This window comes from Rhinatrema bivittatum, chromosome 4, assembly GCF_901001135.1.
Source record: "Rhinatrema bivittatum chromosome 4, aRhiBiv1.1, whole genome shotgun sequence".
Lineage (NCBI taxonomy): Eukaryota > Metazoa > Chordata > Amphibia > Gymnophiona > Rhinatrematidae > Rhinatrema > Rhinatrema bivittatum.
The window spans coordinates 408,767,064-408,786,226 of NC_042618.1; the positions used below are offsets into that span (position 1 = coordinate 408,767,064).

The window sequence follows — 19,163 nt, forward strand, 5'->3', positions numbered from 1 at the left end:
GAAAGCTCCCTACGGCTGCACTAGGACTGCGGGGGAGCCGGGACAGAGTGGCACGGGCTGCCACGAGGAAACTGCATCGGCGGCCCGACTGGCTGCATTCAAGCTTGGAGGTAGGTGGGGGGTGGCTCGCAGGCAGACTCACAACACATAGAACACGACAGCAGGTAAAGACCATATGGCCCATCCAGTATGCCCATTCATATCTCCTGTTCAGCTTTATAGTCCTTCTCCCTTAGAGATCCCTTGTGCTTATCCCATGCTGTCTTGAATTTTGATACTGTTCTTGAATCATCGACAGGGAGGCTATTCCTTGCATTCACTACCCTTTCAGTAAAGAAATATTTCCTTAGATTACTCGTTTCACCATCATCCCATGACACCACATTCCAGAAACTGGAGTGAGGGATCATGAGATGCCTGGGTTGTCAAGAGAAAATATAACAAACAATCTGAGGAAATGTTCTGCTGACATCATTCTGTGCAACAGATATCATCCATGGAGTCATCCAAGAGGAAACTGTGAGAGGTAGTGAGGTAGCAAGGCAATTCAGCGAAGATGATAGAGGTGTAATGTAGTACCTGCCCTACCATGTAGTAAGAAGACAAGACCATTGCCAAGATGAGGGTAGTCCAGGGTCATTGCTTCTATTAGGCAAATTAGGTGGCTATCTAGAGTGCCATAATTTTGGGGGCAGAAAAATCTTACTAGTACAAGGCATAGTGGATTACTGTGCCAGAGACATTACCACTGGTAGGAAGGAGCACGGTGCTCGGAGCTGCTGCCAGTAGGTAAATTGAGGGAGAGGTTGCATGACCAAATGTTCACCTAGGGCTCCATAGACTCTTGCACTGGCCCTAGGGTAGTGTTTGACGGGTATATACCTTGTGAGAGGGTATATACCCTCTCACAAGGTATATACCTGGATGCTCTCAAAATGGCCACACTCAAACCCATACTCAAAAAACCTAACCTGGATCCAGACGACCTTAACTATCGCCCTATATCAAATCTCCCGTTCGTAGCCAAGATAATGGAGAAAATTGTAAATAAACAACTTTCAAATTATTTAGAAGACCATAACATTCTTCATCCATCGCAACATGGCTTTAGAAAAGAACACAATACCAAAACACTCCTCATCTCACTCCTCGATCAAGTTTACATTGGCTTTGATAAAGGACAATCATTCCTCTTAGCTCTCCTTGACATTTCTGCAGCTTTCGATACGGTAAATCACGACACCCTTCTAAACAATCTATCAGACATAGGTATTACAGGATCAGTCCTTAGTTGGTTCTAGAGATGTGAATCGGAACTGATATCGGATCCGATTCTGGTTCCGATTCACATCTCTAGTTGGTTCGAATCCTTCCTTAGCAATAGAGGCTATAAGGTGAAAATCAAGAACAAGGAATCCTCTCACACTAACGCACCATTCAGAGTCCCCCAGGGCTCTTCTTTATCGCCTATACTGTTCAATATTTATATTCTCCCCCTCTGCCATTTACTCTCTAAACTGAAACTCAAGTTCTATATTTACGCAGATGATGTTCAAATTTTAATTCCAATATCCAACTCACTAGAATCTACAATCAAGCTATGGGACTCTCATCTGCAAACGATCAATCATCACCTCTCAAACCTTAATCTGGTGCTCAACACTACCAAAACCGAACTATTACTAATCACCCCAGAAAGCAGTCCCCTTTAACACCAGATGCAGACAAGCATACATACTTCACACGCTAGAGATCTAGGAGTCATCATTGACAGTCACCTGAACCTAAAGCAATTCATAAAACACACCACAAAGGAGTGCTTCTACAAGTTACAAGTACTCAAAAAACTCAAACCACTCCTATTCCACTATGATTTTAGATCGGTCCTCCAAGCCATTCTATTTACCAAAATCGACTACTGTAATTCCATTTTGCAAGGACTCCCGGCCTCCACTGTAAAACCTCTCCAGCTACTCCAAAATGCAATGGCGAGAATTTTGACAAACACCAATCGAAGAGCGCATATCACTCCCATTCTAAAGGATCTACATTGGCTCCCTGTACAATTCAGGATTCTTCATAAATCTCTTACATTAATCCACAAATATATTCACCATCAGACCCCCCTCGATCTGCGATACCCCCTCAAACTGCACTCAACAGCTAGACCTTTAAGGGACGCCTACAAGGGATCCTTACATGTACCTTCTATCAAAGCTATACAACACTCAAATATCAGAGACCGGTCATTCTCCATCACAGGTCCCTCCATCTGGAACACCATGCCTCCGGACCTCAGGCAGGAATCATGTCTACTAACTTTTAAAAAGAAATTAAAGACATGGCTGTTCTGCCGAGCCTTTTCAGACACCAGCCCAACAGCCTGACTTATAACTGTTCTAGCAACTATGCACTTTAATAGACGCTAAACCGTGTATATAAATTTTAAGAGAATGTTTAAAAATTTATCATGAGGTCTTCTACTTGTCACCTTCGCATACTCCAATGTATGTCTTAATCTCTCGTCCCCCTCTTATTTCCTCCTCCAAGTTACACATCCTTGTTATAATGTAACTTTACTCTCCTTCAAATTGTCTTTACTGTTTGGTTGGTTATAGTTCCTTATTGTTTGATGTAAACAGAGTTGATTTGATTTGTATCAAGAAATTCGGTATAGAAAAGCCTTTAATAAATAAATAATAAATAATATTCTCACATGAAGAAGAACATCACTGAATGAATGACTCAGTCCAAATCTGAATCCAGGTATGCTCACTATGTTGATTAAATTTTGGATACAATAGATAGCAATAATGATAGACATAAAGAAAGGTCATCTTATAGATAACATCTAACAGAAAAGGATTAAGATGCACTGATATTCCTGTGATGTTTAAACCCTTGATCTAAACAGACAGCTGTCAAGGATCATCTGAAGTCACCTGGCAAGATCTATCCTCAAACCTTAAATAATTTTCTTTACTTCACTCTAGAACTAGGCTTGTATCCAGTAAACAACAAAAAGACTCAAGGGGGCACAGGAAAGGCCTGTCTCTTCCTTATCCAGGTGATAATGCCCTTCTACAGGTCCTTGGTGAGGCCTCACCTGGAATACTGCGTTCAGTACTGGTGCCTGTATCTCAAAAAGGATAAAGACAGGATAGAGGCAGTCCAAAGAAGAGTGATCAAATTTGTGAGGGGTCAGCATTGGAAGACCTATGAGGAGAGGTTGAAGGATATGAATATGTAAACCCTGGAAGAGAGGAGGTGCAGGGGAGATATGATACAGACCTTCAGATACCTGAAAGGTTTTAATGATGCACAATTGTCAAACCTTTTCCATTGGAAAGAAATCAATAGAACTAGAGGTCATGAAATGAAACTCCAGGGAGGATGACTTGTAGCCAATGTCAGGAAATATTTCTTCCCAGAGAGGGTGGTGAATGACTGGAATGCCCTTCTGGAGGAGGTGATGAAGACAAAAGCAGTGAAGGAATTCAAAGGGGCATGGGATAAACACTGTGGATCCCTAAAGGCTAGAGGATGGGTGTAACTTGCTGGTGTGGCAGTTGCTACCCTTAACAAGTAAACCTTGATACTGTTAATGTAACTCCCGTCATTGCTCTCTGCTTCAAAGGCAGTGGGAAAAGGGGAATTGGATTCAGAAAGCAACCGAGGGCCCCGACCTTTACAGTTTAGGGATCAAATAAACATGGGGGTAACTTGCTGAGGCGGCTTTTACTACCCTTAATCATTAAGACTGATATTTTTCATGCGGCTCCATCATTGTTCTCTGCTTCCATGGCAGGGGTGAGGGAAAATTGGATTCTGACAGCATCTGAGAACCCTAACTTTTAAAGTCTGGGAAACTGATAAGCATGAGGGTAAACCTGCACAGTGCAGCAGATACCTGCATAAGCTTGCTGAGCAGACTGGGTGGATCATTTGGTCCTTTTCTGCAGTCATTTGTATGTTTCTATGTTTACTTTCCTTCTGACAGCTCTTAAAAGACTTTGAGTGATAAATTTTGGCAATATACATTTATAGATTTAACATCCTCCCTTACTCCAGTGAACACCACTAGGTGCTACGGGTTCACACTAATTTCTAGTCTCCAGCGGAAATATTTCTGGGTATCTCAACATAGCTTTCCTCTCACTATCAAAGTCCACAAAAAGTTTTCTGTGATCTAGTTCGACAATCTCTAATGATGGACTGCTCTTGTGACTAAACAGATGAGCAATGCAATGTATGCTTTTAGCCACTGAGCCTTTTTGTGCACAACAGCCTGGCAAAATCAACACCAAATTTTTCAACTGGTGCACTGCCCATGATGTGAGCTTTAAGCAAAGGGGCTGGTATTTTTCTTACAGACAAGTCATTTCTGCATAATACCTTTCACCAGCTGCTTTTCTCATAAACCAGGTCCTTTATCAGTTGAGCTACGATACCTTGCATATTTATTTATTTTGAAAGATTTATATCCCACTTCTACACAGTTCAAAGTGTGTTACAAGTTACACACCCATAAAATTATAATAAAAGAAACAAAAACAAGAGATAGACACTACTCTGGTACATGTTAGATATCAGCCAATTCCAAATAGGCACATTTTATAAAGGCTCAGTATTAAAGGCTTCCCTAAACAAATATGTTTTCAGTAGTTGCTTAAATCTTGCTTTTATCAGTTGTCAGCCTGATTTCTTCAGGAAGCTGGATCTTGACTCAAGTAAGCCCTTATTAGCCGATCGTAAACAACAAGATGGCTGATAAATGTGTGGAAGTGAAGTATTATATACATTTACCACAAAGAAGTATGATAAAGCAAATGAAACAAAAATAACATCATTCTTCAATTTTCCAGAAATGAACCGATGTGCTATAAGTACTTGTATTTCACTGTGTTGTCATATTCCATCACGAAAATTTTTTTTTCTAAAAAATCCTCTTATAAAAAGAACTTTATTGGATCTTAAATAATTTTTTTTTTTTTTTTTACAAGAGATTGATGGTTTCTTATAAAATGAAGGCTGCTACCATCCCGGTACTCAAAGCCCACAACTGGATACAATCATAAACCACCAACCACCTTCCTCCCTATAATGGTCATTTTCATTTTTTTTTTTTATAAACAATTTTGTGAAATTCAAAAATGGTATCAATAATTCCTTTGAAAACTGTGCAAAACGCTCCTACATTGCACTAATGTCTGTGTCAATTACATAGAATGGCAATCTTCTAACGTCAAGCTGACTAAAAATGAAAAATGACAAAACGACTGTTTGGTGACCAGAACTGCATACAGTACAAAGATGAGGTCACACAGAGGCATTGTGATAATCTGTTTTATTTTCCATTCCTTTCCTAATAATTCCTAGCATTTTATTTGCTTTCTTGGCTGCTGCTGCACACTGAGCAGATTTCAACATATTATCAACAATAATACCTAGATCCTTTTCCTGAATGGTGGAACCTTGCATTGTGCAGCTATAATTTAGGTTACTCTTCCCTAAGTAAGTGCATCATTTTGCATTTGCCCACATTAAATTTTATTTGCCATTTGCATGCCCATTCTCTTAATTTTGCAAGGTCCTCTTGCAATTTCTCTCATTCCTTTTGTGATTTTAACAATTTGGAATAATGTTGTCATCAGCAAATTTGATCACCTCGCTTGTTCCCATTTCCAGGTCTTTAATAAATATATTTAAAAGAGTGGTCCCAGAACTGATCCCTGAGGAACTCCCCTTTTCAACTTTCTCTATTGGGAAAATTTACCATTTAGCAGCCTTCTGTTTTTTTTTTCTTTTAACCAGTTCCCAATGTGTATGTGTAAGAGAGAGGAATAGAGGGAGCCTGTGTGAGAAGGCGGTACTGGGAGTTGAGAGAGATTGGAAGGGGTTGAGCCTAGAGGGGGAAGTGTGATAATGGAGGGTGGAAGAGTTGGGGCTCGAGAGGGCAAAGTAAACGGAGACTGGTCAGGGGAGAAGGGAGAGAGGGTGGAAGGAACGCTTACAGTATACTTCTGGGGAAATTCTGCGGAAAATATTTAAAATTCTGCTTAAGTAATAACTTTTTTGTCTGTATTATGATTTAAATTAATTACTTAGACTGTCATGTATATTGTGGTGTTTTGACCAATATAAAGTATGTAGAATTTTAAATTTTTGTGTGCAGAATTTCCCCAGGAGTAATCTGTCTGGCACCAATTAATGAACCTAACTCCTGGCTACGGATAGTTATTCTTTTCAGTGGCGCTACGCAGTATATGGAGGCAATTAACAGGGTAGTCACTGTTCTAGTACCTGCACAGCATAGACAAGCATCTTCTCCATAGGCTGCCTCCCTGGCATCACAAAACATGCAGAGTTCAGTGACAGGATCAGTTTCACTGTTTATTCCAAAATAGTACTATCTTGGAAATGGTAGATCCTGGAAATCTGGAAGCTCTATATTCCACCTGTCAGATAAGCTGTTGCGTAGTGCCTCATGCAACTTGATGCTGTGTTCCCAGATTTCTTCAAAAACACATTTTACTCTCAAAATAAAGGACAAGGGAATTTTACTGGATTGAAGATTCTGGCTGAAGTTTGTACACACTGCATTTAGTGTTCATCCAGCCTTCAGTTTTCTCCTAAAGCAACCTTAAACTTAAATTCAAATTTGTCTGGTCCAGTTCTCTTTCAGGTCTAAAACCTTCCATAACGCCCTACAATTTTCCAGCATCATGCTTCAGTCAGTCTTGTTCTCTTGCCAGTGCTGGCACTATTCATCCAACTTTTATCACCCACTTACATAGATCCATTCCTGTCATTAGCAAAATCTCCTTAGCATCTATGTATAACCAGTAAGCCTCTTCTTTGCTCTGGGCTGCAGTCACAAGATCATTCACATAAAGTTATAATTTCATCAGAATAGAATGAACTTTTTGTTTGAACTGTTGAAGCTGCGAGTTCCAGAGGGAAATAATCTCTGACCTCACAGTAGTGGAGAAATGTGGAGCAACTGCACTTTCTGAGAGTTGACAAACTGCTTCTGTGTCATCATGAGATATTGTCCAATTCTTGGTTTATAATTCTCATCCCAAAGCATTTTACAAAGAAACAAGGACTTTACTGAATTGGGATGTTTAATGGGAAACCAGAACTGGGCTCCCATCCCATAATACATGGAGTTATGCTAACACCATTAATTGTCTTTAAATGCATATTGCTTATACCAGTTTGTGTATATATATGTGTATGTGAGACTGACTTTTTCATCCATTTCATTGTTTTTTTTTTTCTTTTTTCTTTGTTTTACACGTCCCCCTTTTTTGTTTAGGTATGTTTGTGTGTATATGCCCACACATATACATACATTGTACATTGACATGAATATTAGCATGTGTATATCTGCAAAATGATATTGAACAGGCATGCAGTTTTTGAATGTAAAATAAATTGCACCTGTCTCCATATTTATAATTTGTGGTTTTTCTGTACTCGGTGAAGGTCAGTTCTGGGTGTGTGACCAAGATGAGGAATTTTACTAGCATGTAGGCATTTGTATCAATCTTATTTGTTGTGTTTTCTCAATAGGATATGCATTAGTGGTAAATTACTGTCTTTTCATAAGGAGGGCTATTGTGTCTGGTAGTAAAGGGAGTTTGTTTTGCTTTTACTGAGATGTCATCAGAACCAGAATATCTTTTTTGTATAGCGAGTTGTACAGGGTAATGCCCTAGATCTGCCATGCACTCATTGCTGGGGGTTGAGGGGATTCCTGTGGATGCAGAGTGCTTGTTTACATTTAGCCCTGTGGTCACATGTTCAGTGTGTCACGCATGTGAGAACCATCTGTCAGGTGTGTCCCGGCCAAAAAAAGGTTGAGAACCACTGCTCTAGAGTAAGGTTCTCAATTTGTTCCTCCACAGGTGCAAACAGATCTAGTTTTCAGAATAACCAAATTTGTAAATGAAGCTTATTCTGGGGCCCAGTCTGCAGGTATGTTCATTATGGACAGTCTGGAAGCCAGATCAGTTTGCAGTCCTTGGGACCTAGAGCTCAGTGCACCTGCTCTTGAGTTTTATAACCAGACTATTTGTATGTTGATGAGTCTTATTGAAGTTGTTAAACTATAAGAGCGTAAGAAATGCTAAACTGGGTCACACCAAGGGGCCATCAAGCCCAGTATCCTGTCTCCAACAGTGGCCAATCCAAGTCACAAGTACCTGGCAAGTAACCATGCATTAAATAGATCCCATGCTATTAATGCCAGAACAAGCAGTGGCTATTCCCTATCGATTAATAGCAGTTTATGGACTCTTCTACTCCAGGAATTTATCCAAACCTTTTTTTAAAACCTTTTACACTAACTGCCTTATTTTACTTTCCAGCTCTTCTCCCTCCACTCAGCTTTTGGGTAGACTATACCATACAAGAAATATCTGCAGGATGCAACCTTCTTATGTACATGTTCTGTGATTTTCTTTTTTTCCTTATTCTATATGTTATAAGATGGGCAAAAAGCAGACAGCAGCCCATTTATATAGAAAGCTTTGAGATGCCAGGACAGCTTGTCTCATAGTTTGTCATCTGTACTCGGACTATAGAAAGTCCTAAAAGTCTGGAAAGCAGGACTCTTAGATATTGGCATCCCTTCCTGTAAAATACTGCTGGTCCATGAGAGTGACTAAAAGGCAGAATGATAGTATTGGTAAAAAGAGTGGCTGCTAAAGTTCTTATATTTGTCTTCCTGTAACTGTAATGACTGTTGGCTTCAAACTTTTCCTTTCCAACAGGTATCCTCATGTCCGTGAAGTGCTGGTCGAGAATCTGCGGCTCTCCGCCCTCGGTGTGGTCAGTCGCTGCAATTCCGACCCCGTGATCCTCCCTCCCCAACCGCAGTGCCGGACGTCATGAGCATTGCAATTCCTCTGGGAGTCACTACACCAGATACATCCTACTCGGACATGGCTGCTGGATCAGAGTAAGGATTATGTTGCTCTTTGTAATATAGCACAGACAGTAGAGTGCTAGGAGCTAGCAGTATGGATTATCATTGCAAAAGGTTTCACACCATCGAGACCATTGGTAACCTAGCAAGGTCCAATCCGGGGAAGCTGAAGCAAGGGGTTAAGTGGCTTATTTTGGATCCCCCTTAGAAACAGCAGCCATGCTGCGAAAGGAACTGAGAGTAAACAAGCGTTCATGATTAAAGTGGTGGAGAGCTAATCAAGGAATGTTTGCCTGGAGATTAATAATTCCAGAGAAGAAGAGGGAGCAAATGCCATAGGCAATACTGCTTGACTTGGCGTGAGCTGTTTGCTTCAGTACAATTCAGTATTCTGCAGCTGCACTCTGTGAAATGTTGAAATTAAGATAATCAGAAACTTAATCCAAGGGGACAACATTGTACAATATGGGACTGGCTGCATTGCATTATCAGCAAGTATTTGTCAGCTGCTCCCTATCTTCCTTGTCCTCTTATGTGCAGCTTTGGGATTCTCGTTAGAGGCAGAAGTAGACTGGTTTTATATTGAGTTTTAGATTTCAGGAGAGAGTCTTTGCTTTACTCCTCTAGCCTCTCCTGCGAAATGGGCTGTGAGACCTTTTGGTCCCCTGCATTAGGAATTTAGTTAATCAAATTAGAGATTTCTTTCTGAACTTGTTGGATGTTTAGTTTTCTTTCAACTTTACCAGCTCCATAACACAACCACAAATTGTGTGCCAGAGTTCAGTTAACTGGATGCTTTGATTCGAAAGCAATGAAAAGATAAGTCAGATTCTCTACTTACTGTACCAGACTCTCTTGTCTTTCTCTGAGGACAAGCAGGATGACACTCCTTGCACATGGGTGACATCATCTGATGGAGCCTGACATGGAAAAACTGCATCAAAGTTTCTAGAACTTTGACTGAGCCTCACTGGTAATGCTTACGGCATGCCATTACATTACATATCCATGCGGGGTCCCTTCAGGCTATTTTTTCCCACAGAACCCTTTTGTTGTGGTTTGAGTCTCTTGTCTCTTTTTCACTGAAGTTGGTATGTTTTCATGCCTTTTCTTAACCTCAAGCTGTCCTTTGCAGGGTCCCAGGTTCTCATCCCTCTTAGTTGTCTAGGTAAGATTTTTTAGTGTTTTTTCTAAGTTTCCATTTGCTGTCCCGTTGGTGCCTGCTGGGCCATCGACCTGCCTCTGCCATCAAGATTGATTTTGTGACCCTTTTGTTTTGCTGTCTCATGTCTATTGGGTTCCAGCGATTCCCTCAATGCGACAGGGCCATATCTATCACGGATTCCCATCCTAGATGTGTCCTGTGCTTGGGGGCATTGTATGAAGTCCATGGGTGCAGCCGATGCGCCAATGTGACCTTAAAAGAATGACTGTCCCAATTATATTACTGACACTGGAAGATCGAGCCATCAACGTCAAAGGACCCTGGAGGAGCACCAGTGGCAGAAGGGTCATTGGCATTGGGGGGGGGGAGACACCAATTGTTCCCGCGACATCGATAGCTGGTAGGAAACCCAGAAACAGAGCATTGTCAGAATATTCTTGCTCAAAAAAGGCATTTGGTTGGGCCTTTTGGATCTTGGCATGGGGAAAGTCAAAGAAGCATTGGCATCTGTTTCCGATGCCCAGTGCCAAGAGTGGGGATCGTCTAGCACAATCTGACCCCCCCCCCCCAAGTGGCTTTGAGGCAAGGAGAACTCATCTGGAAATGCCAAGGGCATACTACAGTCTCCACTAGTTCTGGTATCTGCCACCTTTTGGTTCCCAGTCAGTGTTGGCATCAGAAATATTTGAGGAGGAACGGAGAAAAGTATTCAGTAGGCTGTGGAAAAGGTGCTGCAGGATCTCTTTGCCTGGTCATCGAGGACACAAAAGGACAGCGTCAATGATTTTTAAGCTGCTGCTCAACTCCCTTCAGGCACTTGCTGGTGCTGTATTGACACCTGTGCTGATACCTATTCTGTTGCCGATGCCTGGAGGGATATTGGGGTCGATGGCTGCTGGCCCACTACTGATATCTGGCTCCTTGGGAGACAAAGCTTCCCCAGGATTCAGCTATTTGCATCAGTCTGAGAACCACTGGCTGATTTCAGAACACTAAGAGAGCCCTCCCCTGTGGATCTCAGTGACTTGGACTCTCAGTATTCATGGGCATATGGCTACAACTCTGTAGAAGTCTCTGAAGAGGGGATGTCTATTGGTCTTCCCTCTGACCCCTTTCATCCACCAGACAAAAGAAAGTGGCTATTTCTTATTGATTAATAGCAGTTTATGGACTTCTTCTCCAGAAACTTATTGAAACCTTTTTTTTTAAACCCAGCTACGCTAACTGCCGTAACCACATCCTCAGGCAATGAATTCCAGAGCTTAATTATGAGTTGAGTGTGAGAATTTTTAGATCCAAGATGGAAATCTAGCATTGCATGCTGAGTTGTCCTTTTTTTTTTTTTTTTTTTTTTTTTTGCTGCTCCTGTGTGGGTAAAAATATGCCTCATTCCAGCCACAAACAGAGGGCTAGGGAGAAGGAAGTCTCGAAAGCCTCTCCAGATAGCCCCCTTTTCAGATCAATGGATGTCCATGTGCAATAAGGAACTGCTCAGCCAGGATGGCAGTTGCAGGAAGGGAGCCATGAGGAAGAAATCCCTGACCCTCTCCAAGACTCGCCGGCTGAAAGAAGAGCCCCTGTGAATCCTGCAGCAGCAAGAACATCACCCAGCGATGGCCCTCGACGCACACTGATGAGTTTGAGAGTGGTTCCGAGACTGCTGTGTCTGTAACTGCCACTTTGGAGACCGATTCTCTCGGCGTTTCAGGGGATATCCTCCCCAGAGGTCCCACATAGCATTCTGAAGAGAACTTGTTTCCGGGTGAAGCTGCCTCATTGGAAACTTTCCAGATAAACCATTTTTCTTATGGTAAGCCCATCTGTTTTCTCTTTAGAATGCATTTGGGAAGCAATAGTAGCTTTAAATTCAAATATTATACTCCAGCTGAACCCTGTGGTTAAGAAGGTTACTGAGATAGAAATTCAAGTTAAGTCCTTACAAGAGGAAAATGTTAAGATTGTGAGACTGAGAGACAAGGTTTTGGGAACTTAAATGAGCAACAACAAGCTTTGATGAAAGAAAATCAATTCCTTATGAACAGGCTTGAAAATATGGAAAACCAAATCCATGGATGGAATCTACGGTTTATAAATTTCCCAAAGTCCCTCTTATTCCAGCCAAGGATATGTGGAAGAGAGATGCCTTGGAGATATTAAAGTTGCCGGAGCAAACATTACCACAGATTGCAAAAATATATTATTATAAGAACATGCCATACTGGGTCAGACCAAGGGTCCATCAAGCCCAGCATCCTGTTTCCAACAGTGGCCAATCCAGGCCATAGTTTTTGGGTACTTGCCAGGTTCTTAAGTCTATTCCATGCTACTGTTAGTAATAGCAGTGGCTATTTTCTAAGTCAACTTAATTAATAGCAGGTAATAGACTTCTCCTCCAAGAACTTATGCAATCCTTTTTTAAACACAGCTATACTAACTGCACTAACCATATCCTCTGGCAACAAATTCCAGAGTTTAATTGTGCGTTGAGTGAAAAAGAACTTTCTCCAATTAGTTTTAAATGTGCCACATGCTAACTTCATGGAGTGCCCCCTAGTCTTTCTATTATTCGAAAGAGTAAATAACTGATTCACATTAATCCATTCTAGACCTCTCATGATTTTAAACACCTCTATCATATCCTCCCTCAGCCGTCTCTTCTCCAAGCTGAAAAGTCCTAACCTCTTTAGTCTTTCCTTATAGGGGAGCTGTTCCATTCCCTTTATCATTTTGGTCGCCCTTCTCTGTACCTTCTCCATCGCAGCTATATCTTTTTTTGAGGTGCAGCGACCAGAATTGTACACAGTATTCAAGGTGCAGTCTCACCATGGAGCGATACAGAGGCATTATGACATTTTCCGTTTTATTCACCAGTCCTTTTCTAATAATACCCAACATTGTTTGCTTTTTTGATTGTCGCAGCACACTGAATCAATGAATTCAATGTGTTATCCACTATGATGCCTAGATCTTTCTTGGGTGGTAGCTCCTAATATGGAACCTAACATTTTGTAACGGTAGCATGGATTATTTTTTCCTATATGCATGACCTTGCACTTATCCACATTAAATTTCACATGCCATTTGGATGCCCAATTTTCTAGTCAGGTCTTCCTGCAGTTTATCACAATCTGCTTGTGATTTTAACTACTCTGAACAATTTTGTATCATCTGCAAATTTGATTACCTCACTTGTCGTATTTCTTTCCAGATCATTTATAAATAGATTGAAAAGTACGGGTCCCAATACAGATCCCTGAAGCACTCTACTGCCCACTCCCTTCCACTGAGAAAATTGTCACATTTACCACCTGTTAAGCGAAAATCTGCAGAGGGTCAGAATAATCAGACTCTTTCACCTTTGGATACTTGTAATATAAATATCTCAGAGGTCTTAGAATCATCTGATACTAAGATGGCTCAACCAGCAACTTTAATTATATCTTTCCTACTTGAATCAGACAGATTGGATTCTTAGGATGTGTTTTAGACATCCTTCAGAACTTTTTCTCTGTGTGAAGGTTCAAGTGTTTCCAGACCTGGCGAAACAAACTCAGAAAAAGAGGAAACAGTTTCTTCTAATGAGGCCAAGAGTATTGCAGATGGGTGCTTTATTTCTTTTAAAAATATCCATGTAAATGTCTCATTAGACATTGTGATGTCTCATATTTTCTTTCATCCGTCTCAACTCTCTAAATTTCTCTCAGATAGGATTTCCTCTATAAGTGAAACATCTTCTGATACAATGCAACCTCATAGTGGTTGGGATATTTCTTTCATATGTATTAGTTGCTACTATATGCTAGTATTTCCTGACTGACTTTCTTTTGGTATTGCGTTTTGTACCCCCAAATTGTGAGGACTTGAAATATTTGGCATTACTGCTAATTACTTTTCCTTATTTTTGAAGGCTTTATGCATCAGGCTTTCTATTTTGTAATTTCTTTTCTTTTCTAAATGTGCTACTTGCTAACGTCATGAAGTGACCCCCCCTCCCCCCAGTTATCCGAAAGAGTAAATAAGTTCCACATTTACCCATTCAAATCCTTTCAGGATTTTATAGACCTCTGTCATACACACCTCAGCCTGCCCTTCTCCAGGCTGAACAGCCCTAACCTCTTTAGCCTTTCCTGCCACTCTGATGTCTGCAGTGGAGGAGATACATATAAGTCAGCAGTCATTAGCTTGGCACATGATGAAGCTGTTGGACCTCATGTTTCCCGTCGATAGGGCTGAATTAGCCATGCTGTCTTGGGATCTGTCAATCAGGTCCAGGAGGCGGGGCTTGTTAAGCAGAGGTTAGTCTTTTTGTTCCCTCTGCGGCTGCGCGTGTGTTCCCGTGCAGGAAGTAACAGATTCTCCTTAGTTTTTTCCGCGCGTAGGATCGCACGCGGAGCCATCTGCTCCTCATGTCTAAATCAGGTTTCAAGAGGTGTCGGTGTGGCAGGGTAATGTTGGTCACGGACGGCCATGACCGATGTTACCGCTGCCTCTGCGTCACTCACGACGTTGAAGACTGCGAATTTTGTGCCCGAATGTCGCCCAGGGCTAAAAAACAGCGAGCCTACCGACTCAAAGAACTGCTAAGCCCATCGAATCCATCGGAGGCCCATTCTTCACCGGGCCCAGTCAAAAAGCCTTCACACTCGATTAAACGGGCGGCATCGTGGGAAACCTCTCGGATGAGAGCAACAGGAGATACTCAGATACGAGGGAAGCAGGGATCTGACTTACCCGACCGTAATCACTCGTCTAGTCACTCGACTCCCTCCCGTGAGTCGATACAAGACGCTAGAGAACCTCTGCGCCATAAGACGTCGGCGCTGGCATCGTTGAAGCGGCGAACATCGGCGCGGCAGGATGACCAGATTCCGGCACCACGACCGGCATCGAGCGCATCGACACCGGATGCATCGGCGCACAATGAGACGGTGCCAGACCCATCGGCGTGCAAGTCGGTGCCGGATCCATCGGTGCGCAAGACGGCGCGCAGACATTGCCGCGAGACCCATTATCTGCGCAGGGAGGGAAAATGGTCTCAGTCAGAACAGGACACAGACCAGACTTATACTCTGTCTGGAAAATCCAGACAGAACCCTCTAATACCTATCGTTACACCTACGGAGGAGTGCAAAAGACATCGCAAACGTAAACACCATTCCCACTCCCACTCCACTTCCAGTGAGTCGAGACAGGACATCGGATGTCTCAGCTAAGCGATTTAAACATACTTATGCACCGGACATCTCAAAGGATCATGACCATAAACATAGAAGTAAACACCATTCGACTCATCATACAGCACCACCACGACACAGGACTGCAGACATAAGTCCTTCTACCTCTCGATCCTTGCTACTGTCGCACCATAAATCGAAACGTCAGCAATCGCCAATCTGCCTCACCTCCTCACAGACGTCCAGATCATCTACAAGCCCCTCGGAGGTACAGGAAGATACATCCCGACCTATCGAGACTCTAGGATCACAGGAGGGACGAAAACCTACCATGCCTCTGGCAACAAAAGACGCCTTTTGGCAGTTATCCCAGTCATTGGCTGGTTTTTATGAAACACAAGAGGCATCGTTTACGCTAGGCAAATTAACTCCGGATTCGCCTATCGACCCTACCACTACACCTCCGAGGGAACCAAGAAGTGAACCGCTAACCCCACTTCACTCTCCTACACACCCGGACATCCAGGAGGACACTCACTCCCCGTCTCAATCACCATCCTCATCAACGGGTTTTCCATCAGACACACCGGAGTTGCCACAGGAACCATACTCCCCACCGGAGGACCTATCATACCCCAGGTTTCTAGAAAAGATGGGGAATATCCTGCAATTGCAGGTTCAAAAAGAATCTGACCCCAGAGCGGAAACCCTAGGACTCTTAAAGATCTTCGATGTCCCGGGGGAACCCACCACCCTACCTCCACATGATTTACTTCATCGCCTGCTTCTAAAGTCGTGGGAAACACCTCAGTCACTAAAAGCGGTTTCCAGGAAATCCGACATAAAATTCCTTATCAAAAAGGCTTCACCATACGCGCTCCCTCACAAATCGGTAGTTGTAGAATCCGCGATGCAACGATTTAAGAAACCTAAACTCCATGCAACCTACCCGCCCACCAAGGAAAACAAATACCTGGATGAAGTGGAACGTAAAATTTACCAGAACGCGATGCTCACCGCGAGGATTATGCATCACCAGTTCTACATGGTGCAATACATGTATGAATGCATCCAGGCAACAAAAGGTTTACTATCAACGACAGGGGATCAACCACCACAGACCCTACATGACATGGAAGAATGCGCCAGGCATCTCCTCCGATCCGTATACGAGGGCACGGAGACATCATCTAGGGCATCGGCGACAGCCATCGCAGCACATAGAACAGCATGGCTGCGCTCTAGTTCTATAAGGGAAGACATCCACGAAAAACTGACCAATCTCCCATGCACAGGAGAAAACCTGTTTGGCACGAAACTACAGGAAACAGTGGGTAAACTAAAAGAGGAGGCGATAGCAGTCCAATCTCTGCAATCTCATCCGACCTATCCGTCCTCTAAAATATTCTACCCGTATAGTCGAAGAACATCGTATGGCCGCAGGCCTTATAGGTCGTACCAAGGTTTCCATCCTCAGTCATATCCATCATATCAGAGGCCTCAAACACACCAACAACAACCGCAGGTACCCTGGGGAGGGAAACTGCGTACGCTATGCCAACAAGGTCAACAGCAACCCACCGCACACAAAGCCACACAGTCTTTTTGAACTTCAAGCCACCATCACACCCCGTATCGCCACCGGGGAGGATCCAAGCGTGCCTTCCAGTTTGGGAACAAATAACATCTGACCAGTAGGTATTGGACATTGTACGCCAGGGATACCGTCTTCAGTTTCGGATAAAACCAAAATTGCCCCAGTTAGCCCCCATACGGAGCACGAGCAATCAAATACAACTCGAACAAGAGATCTCCAACTTATGCAAACAGAAGGCCATCGTGCTTCTATCCCGGAATCATCAGAACAAGGGTTTTTACTCCCCTTATTTTTTAATTCCCAAAAAATCGGGGGGACTACGACCCATTCTAGATCTTCGGGAACTCAACAAATTCCTAATCAAAGAAAGATTCAAGATGGTATCCTTGAAATCGATTCTACCACTTCTACAACCCAACGACTGGATGTGTTCAATTGACCTGAAGGATGCGTATACTCACATTCCAATCCACTCCTCCTCTTGGCGTTACCTATGCTTTCGGTACAAACATCTACACTACCAATACAGGGTACTCCCCTTTGGGTTATCAGCTGCACCTAGAGTGTTCACCAAGTGCATGGTCGTGGTGGTGGCTCATCTCAGACAGCAGGGGATGACCATCTTTCCTTATCTGGACGACTGGCTCATTGTAGCCCCGACTCGAGAGTTGCTCTTACAACTCCACCAGATCATACAATGTCTTCAACAGTTGTGGTTAGTGATCAATTTCCAAAAATCTCAACTGCAACCAATGCAGCAACTACAGTTCATAGGCGCATATCTGAATACGACACAAACCAGGGCTTATCTTCCAGTGGACAGACAACTACAATTGTGCCGACTACTACAACAACTACATGGAACCCAGATAGCCTCTGCACGACAAGTGCTAGTAATCTTGGGTCATATGGCAGCGGCCAATTTCCTAGTCCCAAACACCAAGTTACACATGAGACGCCTACAGTGGGGACTGAAGCAACAGTGAAAACAGCACATACAACCACTGAAGCAACCGATCGTTCTCACAACAGAAATGAAAAAGGACATCACATGGTGGCTTCTTCATTCCACACTAACGAAGGGAGCATTGTTCCACACGCCCATCCACAATGCAGTCCTCACCACCGACGCATCACGGAAGGGTTGGGGAGCACATCTAGAGGTTTACGAGACACAAGGTCTCTGGACCTTGACGGAACAGAATCTACAAATCAATTTGTTGGAACTCAGAGCAATCCGCAACGCTCTGCAGGCCTCTTTCAAAAATTTCTTCAGGGCCGCAGTCATGATATACACGGACAATCAAGTAGCAATGTTCTACATCAACAAGCAAGGGGGATCGGGTTCCTGGCCCCTGTGCAAAGAGATGTTGACCATCTTTCAACATGCACATCAACATTGCATACACCTACAAGCAACTTACCTACCGGGAATTGCAAATACAAGAGCGGACAAGTTAAGTCGCATCTTCCATCCCCACGAATGGTCTCTCAAATCAGACGTAGCACACAGTGTATTCAGCAGATTGGGGGGATACCATCGATCGATCTATTTGCAACAGAACTCAACAAACAAGTTCCGAGTTTCTGTTCCATGAGACCCAGCGACATCCAAATGGCGCAGGATGCGTTCCTAATTCCGTGGTCGAAGGGTCTTCTATATGCCTTTCCTCCCATACCTTTGATCACTAGGACAATTCAAAAGTGCATAGCCGACAGAGCTCAAATGATTCTTATCGCCCCGGCCTGGCCACGACAACTGTGGTACAGTTACCTTCTCCACTTATCCAGTGACACACCAATCCATCTTCCAAATTGACCAGATCTGCTACTCCAGGAACAAGGGACTCTTCTACACCTGTTACACGCATCCCTCCACTTAACAGCGTGGAGGTTGACCAGTTTTTATTAACAGAACAGAAGATTTCACAAGTACAACTCGTACTCTTACGGGCGGATTTTAAATGCCCTGCACGCGTAAATCCGGCCGGATTTACGTGAGCAGGGCCCTCGCGCGCCTATTTTGCATAGGCTGCCGGCGCGCGCAGAGCCCCAGGACGCGCGTAAGTCCCGGGGCTTTTAAAAAGGGGCGTGTCGGGGGCGTCGCCAAATGACACGGTGTTTCGGGGCGTGATGCGCCGTTTGGGGGGGCGGGCCCGGGGGCGTGGCGCAGGCCCGGGGGCGTTCCGGGGGCGTGGCCGCGCCCTCCGGAACAGCCCCCCGGTCAGGTTTTGGCGCGCCAGCAGCCCGCTGGCGTGCGCGGATTTACGTCTGCCTCCGGTAGGCATAAAT

At 43.5% G+C, this 19,163-nt stretch overlaps 1 protein-coding gene across 1 annotated transcript in view; it reads left to right on the plus strand.

Moving 5' to 3' along the window:
* Positions 1–19,163, plus strand: part of SETD5 (SET domain containing 5) — a 238,685-nt gene that overhangs the window by 50,507 nt on the left and 169,015 nt on the right. The window contains 1 exon segment of the mRNA XM_029601121.1: positions 8,781–8,968. Coding sequence (XP_029456981.1) covers positions 8,898–8,968 — 71 coding nt within the window. The 5' untranslated portion in view covers positions 8,781–8,897.